A 19,194-nucleotide genomic window follows, 5' to 3' on the forward strand; every position below is an offset into this window, starting at 1 on the left:
TCGGCCAAATAAACTTGATGGCGGCAATTTGACAGTTGCTGTTTGCAGTAACTGTTACTGTTGCTGTTACTGTTACTGTTGCTGTTGCTGCTGCTGTTATTGTTGTTGTTGGTACTTTGCCTCCGTTCCACTCATGGCTGCTGCTGCCGCTGCTGTTGTTGCTGTTACTGTTATTGTTGCTGTTGTTGTTGCTGCTGCAGCCGCAGCTCCTTTTGATATTGTTGTTGGCGTTCTTATTGGAGCTGGAGCTGGAGCTGAAGCTGTTGCCGGGGAGTGTGCAGCTGTTGTAACTATTGTTAAATGTTATCTTTGTTGCTGTTGTTGTTTTTGCTGTTGTTGCTGTTGCTGTTGTTGATGTTTTATTTGCTGTTGCTAATTTTGTTATTGTTGTTGCTGTTGTTGTTGTTGTTATTGTTGGACTGTTGTTGCTGCAATCTGGAACGCATCACATAGCATACTTTCTAGTCCACTCCCGTGCCAGCTCATTGTATTTTTCCCGATCGGTTTTATATATTCTGGCAATCTCTGGAACAAGCGGATCATCTGGATTGGGATCACAGAGTAGAGAGCAAATTGATAATAAGACTGCAATCAAAAGAGAAAAACAAATCATGTTAACAAATCCATTCAAACATATACATATATATATATAATCACTTACCTTTTGAAATAGTTAATGCTGGCGACCACTGAGATCTTAATATATCGAGGCAAATAGATCCATTGCTGTTAATGTTTGGATGGTATATGCGTGTTGTAAAGGCCACTTTCGGTGGCTTAAAAGGATAGTCTGTTGGAAAATGTATAGTTAAGAAAAATACACCTCCTTGGTAAGGGCTGTCCGGCTGTGAATATGTTGAAAAACAAAATTAACACTAATTAGTATTGAAATATAACAAAATAAAAGAAAAGTTGACACCAGAAAAAATCGTTCAAAGAGACTACGAAATAATGGTTAAATACAGTCTGAATACAGTTCCATATTTTATCTCGAGATCTACCCTTTCTGATCTTAAACTAAGTACGCCTTAGAACGCGACATCTATGACACAAAAGAATATATATATATAAATATACATATTATCTATCAGGTAGAACCTGTCCTTATTTAAAAAGCGATTCAATGTAAAACCCGCAATAGCTTCAGACTACAAAGTTAATACATTTTGACTAAGAAAGTAAAAACAATCATGAGGAAGCAAAGGTCTGCCTTTAAGCTTTAGCAGCTATAAAGTTAGATATGCCTAATTTAGCGAGTAAAACAACTATATAGCTAAAAGAATAGCTAGATTAGATATAAACAAGTTCGGAGTACATCTGCTAGAAACAGATTCTACTCAGTTGAATAACGGCATGTATTGCTTAGGTATCGATACTGTCTTAAAAGATCCTCTAAAGAGAACGTTCTAGCACTCTCTGAACCGAACCAACATCAGAAACTCTCAATTTTGAACCAGGGAGACGCAGAGTTGTCAGCTTACCGGGCCCATTATTGTAGCTTGCCAGTGAAATACTGTAAATAGAAAGAAGATAAGGTTCGAGTTATTAATATTGGTAGTTATATAATATAATAAGCATATCTCAACCGATGCCACGCCAAGCCACAGATTAGCACAAAACTGCCGCAAGAGGCAGGTGGGGAAAAGGGATGATTACAGCTGTAAGAACAGAACAGTTAAACTAATGCAATTGCTCATTCTCTGCTCTCTGCTGTTCGGTTCGCATGCTCTCTCAGCGATAACCCCGCCCCCGCCGCCACCGCCGCCGCCGCAGCCAGCACAAGAGTTAAGCGAAAAGAACAAAAACAAACAATTGCCAAAGAGCCTTGGCACCGACTGCTGGCAGCGACGTTGCAGCTGACGCTGGCAGCACAAAGAGAACTTGCCGTCCTGCTCGCACCCATTGTACAAGGCTATTGCAAAGCTACTTGCTCAATGTCACACTCAGCCCGAGCAGCTTTTGGGCTGAGAACTGGGCCGACCCGTGCCAGCTAGATAGCGGGGCGGGGTGAGCTGAGGTGGGTTGGGCAGGGCAGGGGATGGGTAGTGCGCGTGTGTGTTTGCAATACAATTACAGTAATTTCATTTATAGAATCGAGTTGGGAGTTTCACCACATAACGAGTCGCTTGTTCAGCCATCGATACATTTATATGTATCGCTTCGGTTATCGATAACAATTGCGGGCTGTTAAATTCTTTTTAATTACATTTTGCGTAAATGTGAATTTCTTTGTTGGAGACGGTCTACGCGCAGAGTTCGACTGTAATTGGTTATCTCCACGTAATTTCTTATACACATAACTGCCCAGCTGATAACGGAGCTCTGATAAGAGCAGCACAGCACGGCGGAAGCGCGGCGTTTAACTGTTAACTGTTCATGACATGGATGCGACTGTTTTATAACTGATAAAATATATATAAATATACGTATGCTAAATAAAATGGGTTATCTTATTATCTGTGCTAATAATGCTGATTATGCATGTAGAGCAATTCCTAATGCAGCCTTATCATTGTTATCAGCACAAGACAGGCGCGGAAATGTTTAGGCATATTCTCTGACTATGTGAATCAATAGAAATAAGTAAGAAATACACAATTGATATTTGCATTTTACTTTCTAATCGAGTCTTTGTCTTCTCTGGTACAGTGATCGCTCGCTATCGAGAGTTGATTTTTGTGTCATTGAAAAACCATTCGTAAATGTATTTAACCCCATATAAAGCAGAAGAAATTTAGCGTCTTCTAAATATTTCAATTACATTCGTAAGTTCACTATGTTATATGGATTAATTCTAAAAGCTTCTACTAACTTAACTCATTTAAGTAGTCCCTTATAGTCCAATTCCACTATTGACATTTCTGTCATTTCTTGCGAATGTAACATTCTTTGCGAATGTGAAGTATGTTGCCTGTATATTTACAGTTTAGCAACGATTTTTTTTTTATAAGAAACCACATTTTTCACATTTGCAAAGTGTTGATATTCGCCCGAGTAATTCGTGTTTTTCGCGTTAATTTATCGAAATTCGTATCGATGCTATCGAAAATATGAAAGTTACATTAAATTATAATTTTAAATTTCACTAATCGCACAGTTTTTAACATTTAAAAACGTCGAAATCTCTCTCGCTAATTCGAGACCGCATTAGTTGACCTTTGGAAGGAAAACCTTGCGGCGCTTAGGTAAATAACATCCAGCCGATCATCTGCTTATTTGAAGAAGCCGCACTTTTGCAATTCATATGTTATCGATAACCGACACAGTCTAATGTAATCGCAGAATGTAAATTTTGTAAATGTACAAATGCTGAGCATAATTGAATCATTCTATTACTTCAGACACTAATTTGTGGACTTGGACCGTAAAGCGTTATAAATCTGTTTAGAACATTAATTTAAATCAGATTGGAAAAAGCTATATTATAATATATTTTATAGCTTTCTTTAAGCTCTTTTTATCAGTAGCTTTGTATAACAAATGTTTACAGCTTTAGCAACCATTTTTTACATTTCTGTTTAACAGCTGTTAAATTAACATTCTCTACTCGCATGATGCCTAAATTCAACTCTATGTATTACTCACACGTCGGCCAGGCAGGCAAAGGCGACCTCAAAAAATAAACCACCTTTAATTACACGATTTCACTTTTAAGTGACGTCATTCAGGTGACCTCCATAGCAAACGAAGCTGGCTTAAACACACGCACACGACACGCACACACATATTAAAAGCGTACCAATGTTTGTGCGAGTGCAGAATTAACAGTAACTGTATAACAGTAAAAACGCACGCGTTAACATGAAATTGAAATCAGAAATTGCAACGAGTCAGAGAGACCAGAAATAGAGACGCGAACTAAGAAACAGTAGTCGCTCGAATGAAAGAACCACATTGAATACCTTATAAATTTGGTCCATAGACATCTTTTAATTTAAGAACATTTAAAATTTATTAAGGAATCGCTCAGACTTAGTAACTTTCTATAAATTAGTATATAAAGTTCTTACAAGGAGCTCGATGCACGTTTCTAATTTGCGAGGGACTACTGTAGAGTAGAAATGAATAGTATACATAAATATGTGCGAAAAACTGCCAAGTCACGTTCTGCAAGTTATGACGTGACGAATCAGATCAAAAGCTAACTTGTCTATAAAGAGAGCGCGGCGTGAACTATTTATAAAGAGCGCAAAGAGAGCAAGCCGAAGAAGAGGAAGCAGAGGGTAGGAATCTACGCATTGGCACAGTTACATAATGCACAGTGTGCTGATCGATGGGCTGGGCAGAACGAGGCGGGGCGGGGCGGGGCGTGATTTGCCGTTATACTCACAATCATCTCCAACTGGTCCAGCTGAACATTGTGCAGGTGGATCTCTGCCCAGATCTTGCAGTTCCTGTTGAAAATAACAAAAACAATAGATTAGAAAAAGGCGCTAGAAATATTTATTTTTATAAAAGAAAGAAAAACAAAAAAACAGTAAATGATTCCTCAAGCGGTCACCTATGCTTCCAGTATTTTTTTTTTGTCCGCATGAAGAAACCCAAAAGAAAATAACATTTTCCTAGATATGTAATTGATAAATGGAAAGAAAATGAAAATGTATATTTTTAGATCGTTTGGAAGTTTCGTGTTTTGAACCAGTTTTTAAGAGCTTCACTGTACTTAAGTATGCAAACATAGAAAATTTATACAGTAATTATATTATATTATATTATTATGCGCATTTCTCAAGAACAACCAAAGTTTTCCTGTTCTTTTGGACTCTGTTAATACATACCCATACTGATATCTACGTGTATTTGTGCATTTTAATGCAGAAATATTTAAAAGCATTTCAATACAGAAATATGAAAATTTTTGTTCGCATCAAATGACGCGAACACCAAGTTCGTTGGCCCGAACCAAAAGACACCAAAAGACAGAACAGCACGCAGCGAGTGACTTGGGGCGCACAAATAGGTGTAAAGTAAACCGGCAAAATAAGAAAAAAAAAAACAAAACGCACACAGAAAAAAAAAAAGATGAGCTGTGCGGAAGGTAGCAAAACGAGAGCCTTGGCACAAAACATACCAAGGGGGGCACATTTAGTGGAGGAGGGGGTAAGAAGTTTAAAAGATGACTGGCTCAGTCGCAGTCGCCGTCGCTGCCTCCAGTCGCAGTCGCAGCATAATCTTTTATTGTTGTTGTTGTTGTGGTTGTCTGGGTTCCCTTTGACGTACGTTGAAATATCGGACGACGTAAGAAATACGCAAAACACAAATGTGGCGCATTTCAAAAATATCTGCAGTTGACATATGTGCTTTTTTTAGGTACTGCCACGCACTCTTCGGCTAGTACCTGTTGAGCAAAAAATAGTTACAACAACCACAACAACAACGAAAAGAAAGGCAGACGAAAAATGTTACAAAACGAACGTCAGACGCGAACGCCAAGTTCGAGGGGACTTTCAATGCGGCCGACGGAATGACTCATGCATTTCCAACAAAGACGCGGTGACAAGTGATAGCGTATTGCTTTATAATTCAAATAATAACAAACTAACGGTCACTCGCACACAAGTAAACAGACACACAGACACACAGACTCATGGATTGATCGGCGAGCGCGTGTGAGAGAAAGAGAGAGAGCAGAGGAGAGTACGGCTTGAAACAGCGGGCATCGTCTTTTCTTTCTTTCCTTTGTTGTATTAGTACAATTCATTTTTGGCAATTCAGGCCAACTGACAACAACAACAACAACAACAACAACAAACAGCTCAATCAGCGAAACCTTGGCTATGCTGGAGACAAGTGCGAAAGAGAGAGGAGGGGGAAACCAAAACAGTTTCCTGCTAATTGTAAGTTGTTGGTTGTGTGGAAGGAGGGGGGAACATATTACATAAAGATACAAATACAAGAAATAAAATTAACATTAATTCATTTAGCATTACTGGCTCGGCTCTTCCTCATTTTCAGTAGCATTTCGTTTTCATTTCATTTATATACGTATCAAAGTTTATAACAAAAACAGCAGCACCAAAGGAAAAATTCAATGGCCATGACGCTCGCGCTTCGTGACGCTGCAGACGTCAACGTCGGCGTCGCTGCTTTTGTGGCTCGAGCAGTCAGCAGACCCCCTCCAACACAAGAGCAGACATTCTGCTATAACACACACAAGCATTGTATATATATATTTATATATATATATATATATATTTATATATATATATATATATATTTATATATATATTTATATATATATATATATATATATATGCTTGCGTGTATGGCTTATTAGCAACAATTTACATATTTTACTGTCGCATACAATATTTAAAATTAAATTATGTTAAATTATATTTTTATAGTAATTATTGGTGCTCAACATGTCAAAGTGTTTTTCAACACTACACTTAGTTGCCATCGCACACACACACACACACAGCCACGCGCGCACGCACACGCAGACACCCTCTTAGCACTGCCCCATTCGCTTAACATCAGCGCGCAAGAAAGAGCCAAACACTGTGTATGACCAAACGAGCTAGCAGCTGCCGTTGACTTTACCCAGCACTCTTTGGGCGTCTCATGGGGGTGTGCGAGCGAGATGGCAAACTTAATATACTGCTGTGCGCTGGCTGTGACTGTGCAAAGACTCCAAATGCATATAAGTGTGTGCGTGTGTGTGTGTTGATGGGGGCTACGACGGCGAACCGGCCGCACTCAAATCGAACTGTAATTGTCGACTTTTATATTAAATCGCTTACAATAGAAATATAATAGACTATTTGCGAACAGTAAAAGCATAAATATGAATAAAGCTAGCTTCAATGCGAAAAAATGGTGACTCGCCGTTCCCTTGAGAGCGAGCGAGTCAAAAGCAACAGCAGATGGGGCAACTTTTAACGAACGGACACTGAAACAGAAATTCCAATGAAAATTAACATGCGACTGTAATGCACATTAAATTGCTTGAATATTAAATGCATTCGGGCTGGCCCATTGGCAACAAGGATAGCGAGTAGCCAGGAACTTTTAGCAGTTAGTCACTGCAAAAATAATTATTGAAATTTACTTGCTTTCGCGCACACACACACACACAAACACAGTCGGCACATTGATGCAATGTGCATACATACATGCGTGCAAGTATATATACATACATACATATGCTTGTGTATATATAGAGGCAGGCAGGCAGCACTATTTCTGAATTATCAGCGCAAAAAGTAAGGTTAGGTTAATTTTATACGCTTTTACTTCATGTATTCGCCGTGTTTTATTTTTTGCTGGATCTTTCTGTGGCGCTGGCACCAACAACACACACACATACGCACACAAAAGCATAAGCGCGTGTGAGTGCCCTGCAATACACACATATATAAATGTATATATGTATATATATATACGTATATATAAATACAGCAGCGTGTATTGGGTAACACAACGGAGCCCGAGCGCGGCGCTGAGTCTCTGCTGGCCAAAAGCAGCCCAGATGACGGCGGCGTTGACCAGGTGCCCGGCTTGAATGCATGCACATGCACACACACACACAACCACCCGCACAACTGCACTCGTATGCACACATACGCAGGCACATTAACTGTGTAACGGAAACAACGACTAATACAAATGGCCGTACACGTTGCCCGTCGCCTTGCCCAGCACACATAGACACACACACACACACTCACAGGATAGATGTCCAGCCAGTTCTAATTAGAATCCCATAAAAAGCTCAAGCTCTAAATAGTTAGCTTTTACGTCAATCATCAACTAAAAACTAAGCCTAAAACTTGTTTCTCTTTTAGTTTAAGTTGTAATTAATGCACGTCGTCATCGCCCATTTTTCCTTATGCTTCTTTTGCTTTTTGCACGTTTTCTTTCGCTCACGTATTCGGTTCGGTTTTTTTTTTTGTCTTTCTTTTCTTTGTACATTGCCGTTGTCGTACCTACGTTTCACATTTCTTGCATAAATTTTTTTTTTGTCGCACAAGAAATTTTCACATTTTTTTCTTTTCTATTTTTTGTTGGTACAAATCGAAACTTGCACTTTTGAAATGCATGCTAATGCCAAAATGCTTTGTACAATTTGATTTGATTATTTTCATCGTTTTTTCACATACCTTATTGATTCTTTTTAACGCCATTTTCTGATTGAAATTTGATTTTCTTGTGTGTGTGGTGTTTGTGTTGGTGAGTGTGTATTGTTGTACGTTTCTTTTTTGCTTTTCGATTACTTTTTGTTCTTTGTCGATTTACACGAAACGAGAAATTGATTGTAAATTATTGAAAATGCTATAGAAAAACCAAACGAAACACAAAAGCTGCGGTAGGCTTTATATTTTCACTGTGTTCTGGCTATTTTCTGCTCAGCTTTTCTCCGAGGTTACAGTCTAGAAATATTGCAGCACTGCGAGTAGAACGGCGCCCCGACGACAACTACGGCTGCGATATTTTTTGGTGCTCAAAGCGCCGAGCGGATGTGAGTGAGACCGACACGATGACTAACAGCGGACAAAACGATTGACGTTCCAAAGTGCGCGTGTGTGACAGAGACGAGTTTAGTGTTTAGTAAGTGTCTAGGTGTTGTGAAACGTGTAATTTTAGCCAACACTCGTCAAAAGAGCAGCACAGCTATCTTTATCATACAGTTTACTGACTGGCCAGATCGATATTATCTGCAAAAAGAGGAGAAGAGACTATTTAATCCATGTGGCAACTCGAAATGGCACTAATTTAGTTTTTAAATAAATTATTTACTTACGTTGAGTGACAGCAGCAGCAGATAAGCGTTATGGCGAGGCAAGGCGAAATGGAAAAATGGTGTCTCGTATGGAAATTTAGCAATCGAAAATCAGCGTCAAAACTGTAAGCGAAGGCACAGCGAAAATTACAACCAACAAAAACTGTTTAAACCGGCGGCGACGCAATTGTGTATGTCCGCTGCGTTTTCTGTCTGCGCGCACTAAATGCTGTTAATTAATTGTATTCATGAGCACACAACGTGTTGCTTGCTGCCGGAATGTTTTTACTGACGAATTTTGATGGAGTTGTCCTATGTATGTGCTAATGTTTGAACAGCTACTCTGTTTGAAAATTTGATATGGAAATCCAATTTCGACCAGCTGTTGGTATTTTTTCAAATATTTTGGTATTTCAATAAAACGAGGTTATTTTCAGTGTTACATTTTTATTAGCAACTGGGTTGCCAGACTGCTTACACTATTGGTACATTTAACACGCTGATATAGCAGATATTGCCACTTGTGAAGTTCGGCCACACTCAACTGTCTGCAAATTTAAACAAAAAAAGGAAATTAGCGAGCAAACTTTACATGAATAAATCAATTCGGTTAATTTTTGAACAAACGGAACGCGTCAGTTTTGCACGTTTCAAAGCGGCAACACGTTTCGTATATAATCAATTTAAGTAACACGGCTGCGGCTACAGTTTTTTTACAGTTGTTGTTGCTGCCGATTTGCGAAGCGACAAAGTGCTCGTGTGTGTGTGTGTGTGTATGTGCGTCTGTTTGTGCATATATATTTATATATATATGTGTGTGTGTGTGTGTGAAGATAATTTAGTTAGAGGTCATTTCTATGCGTAAGCATTTGCAACATGCGGCAGCCAGTTGTTGATAGTGGGACCGTTGTCTTAAAAAAAAACACGCGCCGCCATAACAAAGGACGCTCGCAGCTGTACGCCCACGTCCACGCCCACTGTAAAGCGCGCAGCAGCAGCACCAGCACCGACAGCTTTGTTTTATAGTACGCGCAGCCATGCCAACGACAACAGCAACAACAGCTAAAGCAGCACCAGCAGCAACAAAATCCACAACAGAAGAAGAAGAAGAAAATTGCGATACGCTAATGGCGTCCGCAACAACAACAACAACAACAGCAACAAAAGAGGAACAGACACCACCAGCGTCAGCGTCAGCGTCAGCGTTAGCATCACTGCCGCAGGCAGCTCCTGATGCAACGCTAACTGCAGCTGCGCGGTCAACGCCAACGCCCACGCTGCTTCCTCTGCTGGCCTCGGCAGCCGCTTGCAATAAACAGTTGCTGTTCTGCCGGCGTTTTAAGGATGCGTCCGCTGGCGGCGTCGACGGCGCTGGCTTTTTACGTAACTTCAACTCGTTGCCGCTGTTCGTCTACGCAACGTCTCCGTCGACGCACGCCAGTTCTGCGGATGGCGTCGGCGTTGCCAAGGAAGCAGCAGCCGCTGCAGCAGCTGCGACGGCGTTCAGTCAAAAGGTAAGCTAAGCTTTAATTTTCTCTCTCCGACTCGCTTCGCTCTCTTCCATTTTAGTCGTTCTCTTTGTTCTTGAATTGCATAATTGAGCATTTCCGTTGCTTTTAAGGGGTTGGCGGCTGGCAGAGTGATGTGGTGCGGGTGCGGGTGCGGGTGATGGGGGGTAGGTTGGTGCAGCCATTGATCGTGCCGTATCTGTTTTTTTTTTTGAAATTTATTATTATCTGTTTTATGCTGTGCGTTCTGCTTGGCTGGCGTTGCGTCTCTGCACTTGTCGGTCTCGCCCGCCCACCCACGCTTCCCCAACCACCCAACCGCACTTTCTGCGTCGGCTGCGTTTGCGCGGAAATTACTGTTCTTGTTGTTGTTTTACGATATCTAACCGCTGCAACAGCAACAGTTCAGATCGCGCCATTTTATGTATAATATAATTCGTGGCTAGCAAAAAAATGCGTTATTAATGTTAAAAACAAAAATTGTTTTCGTTGTTTTAGTATTTTGTATACCCTGTACCCATTGAGAAATATAGGGTATGCCTCTGAGCTTATAAGAGGTAGATACCACAATTGAGTTACAAATATTCGTACGGTACTCGCAAGTATATTTGACATTGTGTGTGTGCTGGGTACAGGGTATTTGGCAGTCGGACACCCACGACTGGAGCACTCTCGACTTGTTGTTATTATTGCTGTGGTGGTGATCGCTCAAACGTGTCGAGCCGTCGTCATTAATGAACCCCACAGCAGTCTCAGCCTGAGCGTAACTGTGCTTTTGTCTCGTGTGTGCGTGGGTGTGCGGGGGTCTGCGGGGGTGTCCGTGCAATATGCTATGAATATGCTGTCTACAGGTGCAGCCATTGACTGGGGTTCGTGCCTGCTCTCCTTTTGTTTTTGATTGCGGTTCGTTCTCTCTATCTTACCCTCTCTCTCTCTCACCATCTCTCACTCGCTCTCTCTCCATATGCGCTTCACTTATGCTGTGCTTGTTGATGTTATTGTTGTTGTTGTTGTTGCTGTTGCTGCAGCTCAGTGACTTGTGACGTGCGCGCGCTGCTGCTCATAAGCTTCATTAACAGAATACACCGCAAAGGCTTTTGCCAATCGGCAGCCATTTTGTTTTATGCGCTCTCACTGCGTCTTGCATACAGTTAACCGAAATTCGTCGAGCTTTCTGTGATCGCACACATTTCCTCCTTATTTTTTTTTTATCACTTTCTACGGCAAAACAAGCTGCGCCCTAATTGGATGCGATGTGTGGGCAAGTGGCTCTCAAGTCTAGCTTTCCCTTTCCCTCTCGCTCCCGTTCTCTCGCTGTCTCACTCTAACACGCCCTCGTAATGCAATTACCTAGCATTTTGTCCCCCTTGCAGGCCGTTGTTTATATTTCAAATTTAAATCAATTTTGTTTCTGATTGCAATTTAAGTAGCTACAAGCGTTCGCTGTCGCCCAACCCTTGTCACAAATCACATTTTTTCCAACTATTGTTTATGTTCATTGCAACCATATGTGTAGTGTGTGTGTGTGTGTGTGTGTGTGTGTGGTGCATGTGTGTGTGTCGTCTTCTCAAATTTTCATTGTGCATTCGAAATGAATCTGATTCAAAATGTATTTTTATGGCTCATGTTGTGTGAGTTATCAATTGCTGTGGGCACTTTTTTCTTACAGTTGTGTGTATACATATACACTCAGAGAAAAATCTAGAAAATATCACTCAAATAAAGTGGAACATATTCTCGAAATCCGGCTGAGGTTGAAATTTATGAGGCCAAGAATCAAATCCTCATTTTCATTTTTTTTTTTATATAAATAACTTACGTACATTTTTTCTGAGTGTATGCTATGTGGATCATTTGATATGCCTACACATAACGGCGACTGCGCCCTGGGCGGGCTCCACCCCTTTCCCACGCATGTTAAACTATTTTGTTTACATTTTTTACGATCAATATTTGTATTCAAAATGCCGAGAGATGTTTTCTTTTTATCTAGGAAAATCGGGCAGCTGATTGTAAACGGCTATTGACCTGCAAGTACCAAATAAATCGCTCCATTAAGAATATGCCTGTTTTAAGTGAGTTTTGGGTAAATTGAACTATTAATTTTTGTTCTTTTTCAAAATTCAATAATGCGTATTCTTTTCTCAGAGAAAAATCTCTTTACGCTTTGTTGTTATATTGTCGCTGCTCTTAAAAAGCTCTGGGAAAGTATTAAAGCTGCTAAAGCTCATCTAAATCTTTCGATTCACCACGAAAGTATTTGGCATTAGCTTTTAAACCGCTCGAAAAGCGGCTTGTATCTTAGACTCCTGCTGCAAAATGTGAACTCTTGAACTGCAGATAAGCACTTATAGATAAACTTTTTTATGAGTTTAATTTTGTTCTACTGCTTAAATCCAGTTGCTGTAGTTTGTTTATTTTCTTATTTATTGATAATTATGGTATATAAAATAGGAATAAAATGCAATAAAAGTGTTCGAGTGACTGTTTTGCTTATCAAATTTACATAAATATCAAACAAAATGCGTGCCATTAAATGCTTGAAGTGACTGCTTGCACCCTTCCCGCAGCCCCCAACCCCAAGCCCGAAATAGGGACCGGTACAGGTCATTGATTAAACGTTCTAGAGCTTTGCTATTGGCAGCGCCAGCGTCGTGATGGCAACGATGCGTTGTTTGTGTTGTGTCCTTCACGTGTCCCACTCGCACAGCTACTGGCCCCCCTGTCTTTCGCTCTCCCTCTCTCTCTCTCTCTCTCTCCGTGTGTCTTTAGTTGCGTGTAATTAAGCAGCTAGAGATAAGAGCCAAGTGGACAGTGGGTCAATTGTGTGTGTCTGTCTCTCGTGTCGCCTTTTGTCTTCTCTCCGGTCTAGACGAGGCGTCTATTGCGGCATTTGTTTTGCTTTGCTGCACTTGTTGTCGCTTCCATTGGAGTTGCAGTTAAAGCTAATGAGCTAGTTGGTCAGTTTGTTTTGTTCTGTTCTCGTGTGTGTGTGTGTGAAGTGCGTTACCCTTTGCCACACTTTGTGGCGTGGTTTCTTTTGATTTCTGAAAAGCGCTTAATTACCTGCTAATTGATAAGCTTGTGCCGCGTAATTGTTTGTGGTCTTTGTTTACCTACAAATTAGATGCATAAACAAATAAAAAGAAACACGTTAGAAATTGAAGCATTACAGGAATATCCAAAAGATACAAATGCATCTGGCAGATACAAACAACAAGCGGCTGCGTTGTGCTGTTGCAGCTACTGTTAATGGCTATGATACTCTCTTTGCGGCTTGCTTTCTCTCTCTGCATTCAGCGCATCGCACTCAACAGACCTTGCAGAACTTCTAGCATAAGCAACTCAAGCGCTAGCGCTCTCCCATTTGCGTCTCTCTCACTCTCGCTCCCTGACGTTAACTACCATTCGTGTAGACCGTTATGAGTCATGCTTAGCGCTAACATTGGCTAGCCCTAGTTCCACTCAACGAAATTTCACTCGCGATCCCTCAGCTGTATGTGTTAACAGTGAGCGCAAATGATAACACTACGTGCTAACATGTGAGCACAACAGCCATTTTGAGTATAACAGCGTGTGCTCTGTAAAACAACTAATGTATGGAAACAATTTAACAGCTGTTGTTGTTTGTATTGTAAAATTTGCCGTTGAAGCGTGCGGTTCGGTTTGCGTTGCGTTCGCGTTACGTTCAGTTTGGATTGCACTAAATGTATCTGTCAGATACACGCGTCTTTATACTGGGTGCTGATTGTTCTTGTGTGTTTGTGTGTGCGTGTGTTGCCACAAAAAGAGCCTTAAACAGTTGTTGCTTTTGTTTTTTTCTTGCTTCCTTGGGTATTTTTTTTCGCCCAACTTTGCCACTGAATCATCAGCTTTTGTCGTCGATTTACGTGTCGTTCGTTCGTTTGAATTCGTCGAACTGAAGTCGCGCTTCGATCGTGCTCTACATAGCACAGATGCAATAAATTAACCTTTCTACTAAGAATATCACACACGCAGATACAAATATATCTATATAAGTGCGTGTATCTATGCGCGTCAATTCCCATTGACAAAGGCATATCGCAATTCTGCTTTCAATTTAAATATTGTTAATGTGCATATTATGAAATAACAAACCGCAAAACCGGTCAACATCTATTTGTTAAACAAGAAAAGGTGAAATTTTTTGTGAATTTGTTATGCAAATCGAATGCAAAATATTTGCAAGTGCCGATGTGACTTGTGACCACATCCCTCAGATACAACAAAACATAAAATAAGCAACATAACATAAAAAACATAGCTCAGCCGCGCTCAGCATTCATTTGGATTAATTGAATTTTGCTTTGGGTACCTCCCCGTCTACTGAGACCCGTTTTAAATGAGATCAACTAGATAAATGGTGCGTATCTTGAACTAAACTTAATCAAACCGAACCAACTCACAATACTCTTCCCCAACACACTCGCTCCCCTATCTGAGACGTTTACAAATTGACATTTTTCCACGTAGTCCGCAACGCAGCAGCGGAAGTTGAACGCGTTTCAAAATGATTTCTTGATAAATAGAAAAAAGAACATCAAAGCGTATATGCTTTATGGGGCTTGTGGGCGCAGTAGAGCTCTGATAATACCTAAGCTGATTAAATTATCATGATAGATATTATAGATCTAAGACTCAGATATCGCTTTGAATGATCTTTTGAAAGTAAAATTATGATTCACAAAACTTAGACAGTCACATCTCGTAATAAAATTTATCGATTTCTTTTTAAGCTGCAATTCCATTTAAATTTGAAATCCATTAACTCAGATATTGATTGGAATATTAGTTCGTTGAATTCTATATTTTCTCGATTAGGAATATCTTCTAGCACGTTTTCATAACTCTTATTGGGTCTGGACCTTCATTGATTACATTTGAGTTAAATATTGAAAATGCAAACACTTTTTTTTATCAATCTAGGCTTAGAATAAATTTGGCTTTAAACAAGATTCGATCGTTAATTCCTCAATTGGTTAGTTAAAAGTTTTATTTAGCAAGAAAAATGTAGAATAGTTTAGACCATTTGAATGAATGCAAAATTATCATATTTTTGAATGTCAGTGATTAAAAATTATTAAAGTAATGGACAATTTTTTATATATACAATATATGAAGATTAATTACTATCTAGAGTTTTTAGTATTTAATTATATATGAACAAATAATATAAATAAAATGAAATAATATTTTGCTAAATGATTTTTGGTTTTGCTCGTCTCAAGGTTCTTGATTTTGTGTGCTTCAATTAGTAAGAAATGTTATTATTATTATTATTATAATTACTATTATGAATTTTAATATTATTATTATTTTTATAATTATTAATATGCATTTTATTATTATTGTTCTAATTATTATTATTGTTATTGTTATTATTATTATTATTATTATTATTATTATTATTATTATTATTATTATTGTTATTGTTATTATTATCATTATTACTGTTATTATAATTATTACTATTATTATTATTATTATTATTATATTTAATAATTTTGTTATTTTTATTATTATTGTTATTGTTGTTGTTGTTGTTATTATTATTAGTGTGATAATTATTACTATTGTCAGCTCTTATTTTGTTAGTTGAAGTGTAATAATAATACATTTAGTTTGCTTTTAAATGTTATTAATTTATATCTTTGCGCTTTATATTCTATATTTCCATGTATGATAATTTATAGCTTATTGCAGTTCATTCACCTTTTATATTTGTGTTCATGGGTGTGTGTGTGTTTGTATCTACATCCCGCATTGCAGGTAACCTAACCCAAGGTAACCCCTCGCAGCCCTGGCAGTTCCTGCATTTGGCGCCATTCTCTGAAACAACTCGTTGCATTTTAGCTAATTACACACTGACAAGAGCTTTGCAACAATTTTAAATGTCTGCACGTTGACATGCAAAACCCCATTAAATGACCAAGGCGACTAAATAACTGACCCCCCCGCTTCTTCTACTCTTCCGGCCCCACCGCCACCTGCACCCCCCGCTCCTCTGGCTGGCTGGCATTGGCCTCGCTTTGTTTATCTTGTTAATTAAGCAACAACTAACTATTGTTTAATTTTTAATTGTTACTTAAACATAATTTGTGTGTCATTCGCTTCGTTTTCTGCGTTTTGCTTGGTCATTTAGTCCAGAGTCTGTTATTAGCTTCTTCTCACTAGAGCGTGCTCTCTATACTCGACACTTCACTCACTCACACACATACATGCATGCCTGCCTGCATGCTCTCTTTATACTATCCCTCTCCCACTCTCTCGCTCTCTCTCTATGTGCTCTGTTCTTGTTTGTCACTTTGTTCTCCATTTGGATTGATTATGCACGCTCTTAACTCGCTGCATGTCAATTTCCATGCGGGTCTCGCATTTCGAAAGCGAACAACGACCCCCCACCCCTCCCCCCTAACATAACCCCTCTCTGCATGCTGTTACATGGCAATTAATGTATAAAATATAAACGAATAGGAGCATGAGCTGTACTCGCTCTCTTTATCTGATATATGTGTGTGTGTCTTTGCTTTGTCTGACTTTTGCACTGCTCCGTTGGCATTTTTAATTGTTTTTTTTTTTGTTCCCCTTTTTTCTTTATCTCGCGTCTTCTTTTTCGATTGTTTATTAATTCAGCTATTTGGTTGGCCACTTTTTTTTGTTTAGCTCTTTAGCTTTTCTGGCCCCAATTCAAGCGTCGCCTACATGTTTGTCTACACCCTTAAACTCGCTTCCCTTTTAATGGGTATATTAGCTAATTAGGCAATGCAACTAAACTAAACTGTGTACCTTTCAATTTTGGTCCTTAACTTTTGTTTTCTTCGTCTGCTAATTGCTTAAAAAATAATTGAAAGCAAAATTGAGAGCATAACTAATGGGAAATCTGTGTATCTGACAGATATGAATTTGTTTGTTAGTGTGCGTGTAATGCGTGTATGGACAGGGGAAAGGTGTGCAGGCAGGTGGCGTGTGCTTGTCTTAAATAAGGGAGTTCGTTTAACAAATATATACTTTAGTTTTACCAGGATTCGTATAAAAAATTGGCAATAAATATCTTAAGCTTAAAATAAGGGAATTTATCATAGCGTATTTCAAATGTTAAGCATTTTCTATAATTTGTTTAACAAATGGATATTTAATTATATTTTTATCACGATTCTTATACAAAATATATATATTGAAAGAAAAAGAGATAGGGTAGTAATAAAGAATAAATCATATCTAATGATAATTTATCTGGTTTTATATATAAAATTGAGATAAAATATTGTTATGAGTTTGCTTAAAATAAGGGAATTCATTTAAGTGAATTTCAAATGTTAAATAATTTTTAATTTATATTTTTATCGTTATTAAGATCAAATATCTTAATGTCATTCAATTGTTAGACATTTTATTAAATTTAATAAAGATAAATGCATATTTTTGTATAGTTTTATGATGACTCATATAAAAAATAGAGTTTAAATATTTCTATTTATTTATTTTTTATTATTTATTTTTGCAAGTTTTGTTATGGTTTCCAATCAACTTGATTCGTGCTGCGCGCATTTGTTTGCATTTGCCCATAATCATTTTTATTTACAAAAAGATTCCAGCTTTTTCTACGTAGGATCAGCTGTTTTTGTCTGTTTTGCTGCGCTCTGATTCATGCATTTTGCACCAATCAAATTATAATACGAGCTTTATTTTGTTTAGTTTTTCGCTTTAATCTAATCTACATGCGAACTGTTTCGACAGCTGCCCGGGCTGAGGAAATATTCAAAATACGCGCGAATATTTACACGTATGTGAGTATATTGCTCTTTCAGCTCGTCCAAATTGAGCTTTAACCTTGACGTCAAACAAAAAAATACAGAAATTGTTTGCGTTGGAGTGGTTACAGCGTCAGTTTACACTGCGCAACACGAGAGCAGATCTATTATTATTTCTTAGTCTTAGCTGCAATTTCCTGTTTACGCAGAATTCATATCTATATGGAAAACTGATGCAATCTTGAGACTCGAGACTTGATAAATCGCTTTTTCTTACCAAAAATCAATGGTTTTATTGAGTGCAATCTTGAGTCAGTTTTGCACGCTTGAGTCAGTTTTGCTGGCAGTTAAACGTTTACGAATGCGACACAAAGCAGAATTGAAAAATGTCATGTTCTCGTGAGCGCAGTTGAGTAAAATAGATTATAGACTTAAGAGCGGGAAGAATTGATGCTCTCTTGAGCGTAGTTAAATAGAAGAGATTTAAGGAAAACCCTCCATTTGTTCTTATGAATTTAGCAAAGACTTTTGTTTATTTTCTATTTCTGCAATTTCTAATGAAAAAGTCTACTATATTTAATATAATTTATCTGCAATATGAAAGTATTCACCGAAGCAGACAATCTGTTGTTGACTAGTGTACTTATTTTTCTGGCTTTTTCTTGTGTTTGTTGTTGTTATCTTGAGTTTAAGTTGTGAAATTTCACACATTTCAACGTGTTCGTCCACAACGCAGCTTCGGGCCCCGCCAGGGCTCTCTTTATGCCCCCTCCAGCACGCCGCTTGTGAACTGGCACAGTTGGCAAATATACTGCACATTTTATGCGATTAACTTAATTTATTTTTGTTTATTTGCAAATTTGTATGTGTGTTTTTTTTTGTTATTATTATTATAATTTCAATTGTCATGTGATTTTTCGTATATTTTTATCACTTAACTTTTGCATTTTGTTGTTGTTGCGCTGCGTTGTTCTACTTTCTATTGGCGCGTGGGTAGCTCGAAGAGTTAGCACACAAATGACCATAATTTTGTAACAATTTCATTTAGAGCATAATTGCCATAACTAAGCCCCAAATCATAATCAAAGCACACGCGCACGAGCCATCAATTGGCAATTGGCAATTGCCAGTGGCCAAGTTGGGGCATAAATTGCGCTATAAAGCGCACAATTAAAGTTGCAGTCCGTCA

General features: G+C 38.6%; 2 protein-coding genes across 4 annotated transcripts in view; one reads left to right on the forward strand and one right to left on the reverse strand.

Moving 5' to 3' along the window:
* Positions 1 to 399: 399 nt before the first annotated feature.
* Positions 400 to 9,059, reverse strand: LOC115757657 (ubiquitin-conjugating enzyme E2-17 kDa). Its single transcript, XM_030697970.1, has 6 exons — positions 8,747 to 9,059; positions 8,106 to 8,660; positions 4,331 to 4,394; positions 1,482 to 1,513; positions 662 to 845; positions 400 to 585 (listed from the first exon to the last, which is right to left on the reverse strand). Exons 2-6 carry the CDS (start codon positions 8,127 to 8,129, stop codon positions 446 to 448), a joined length of 444 nt encoding a protein of 147 aa, XP_030553830.1. The 5' UTR covers positions 8,130 to 8,660; positions 8,747 to 9,059; the 3' UTR covers positions 400 to 445.
* Positions 9,060 to 9,494: 435 nt separating this feature from the next.
* LOC115772134 (nuclear pore complex protein DDB_G0274915) overlaps positions 9,495 to 19,194 on the forward strand; it is a 54,461-nt gene continuing 44,761 nt past the window's right edge. For 2 of the 3 annotated variants that reach the window (XR_004019021.1, XM_030718114.1), the window contains exon 1: positions 9,495 to 10,239. Coding sequence is in view for 2 of the 3 variants with exons in the window: in XM_030718114.1 (XP_030573974.1) it covers positions 9,763 to 10,239 (477 nt within the window). In the remaining variant the exon portion in view is untranslated. Of the gene's footprint in view, positions 10,240 to 13,900; positions 14,618 to 19,194 lie in introns of those variants that run through there. The other variant, XM_030718116.1, reaches the window with a different exon arrangement.

The sequence above is a fragment of the Drosophila novamexicana genome, unplaced genomic scaffold (assembly GCF_003285875.2).
Source record: "Drosophila novamexicana strain 15010-1031.04,08,12 unplaced genomic scaffold, DnovRS2.1 tig00000108-arrow-pilon, whole genome shotgun sequence".
In the NCBI taxonomy this organism is placed as follows: domain Eukaryota; kingdom Metazoa; phylum Arthropoda; class Insecta; order Diptera; family Drosophilidae; genus Drosophila; species Drosophila novamexicana.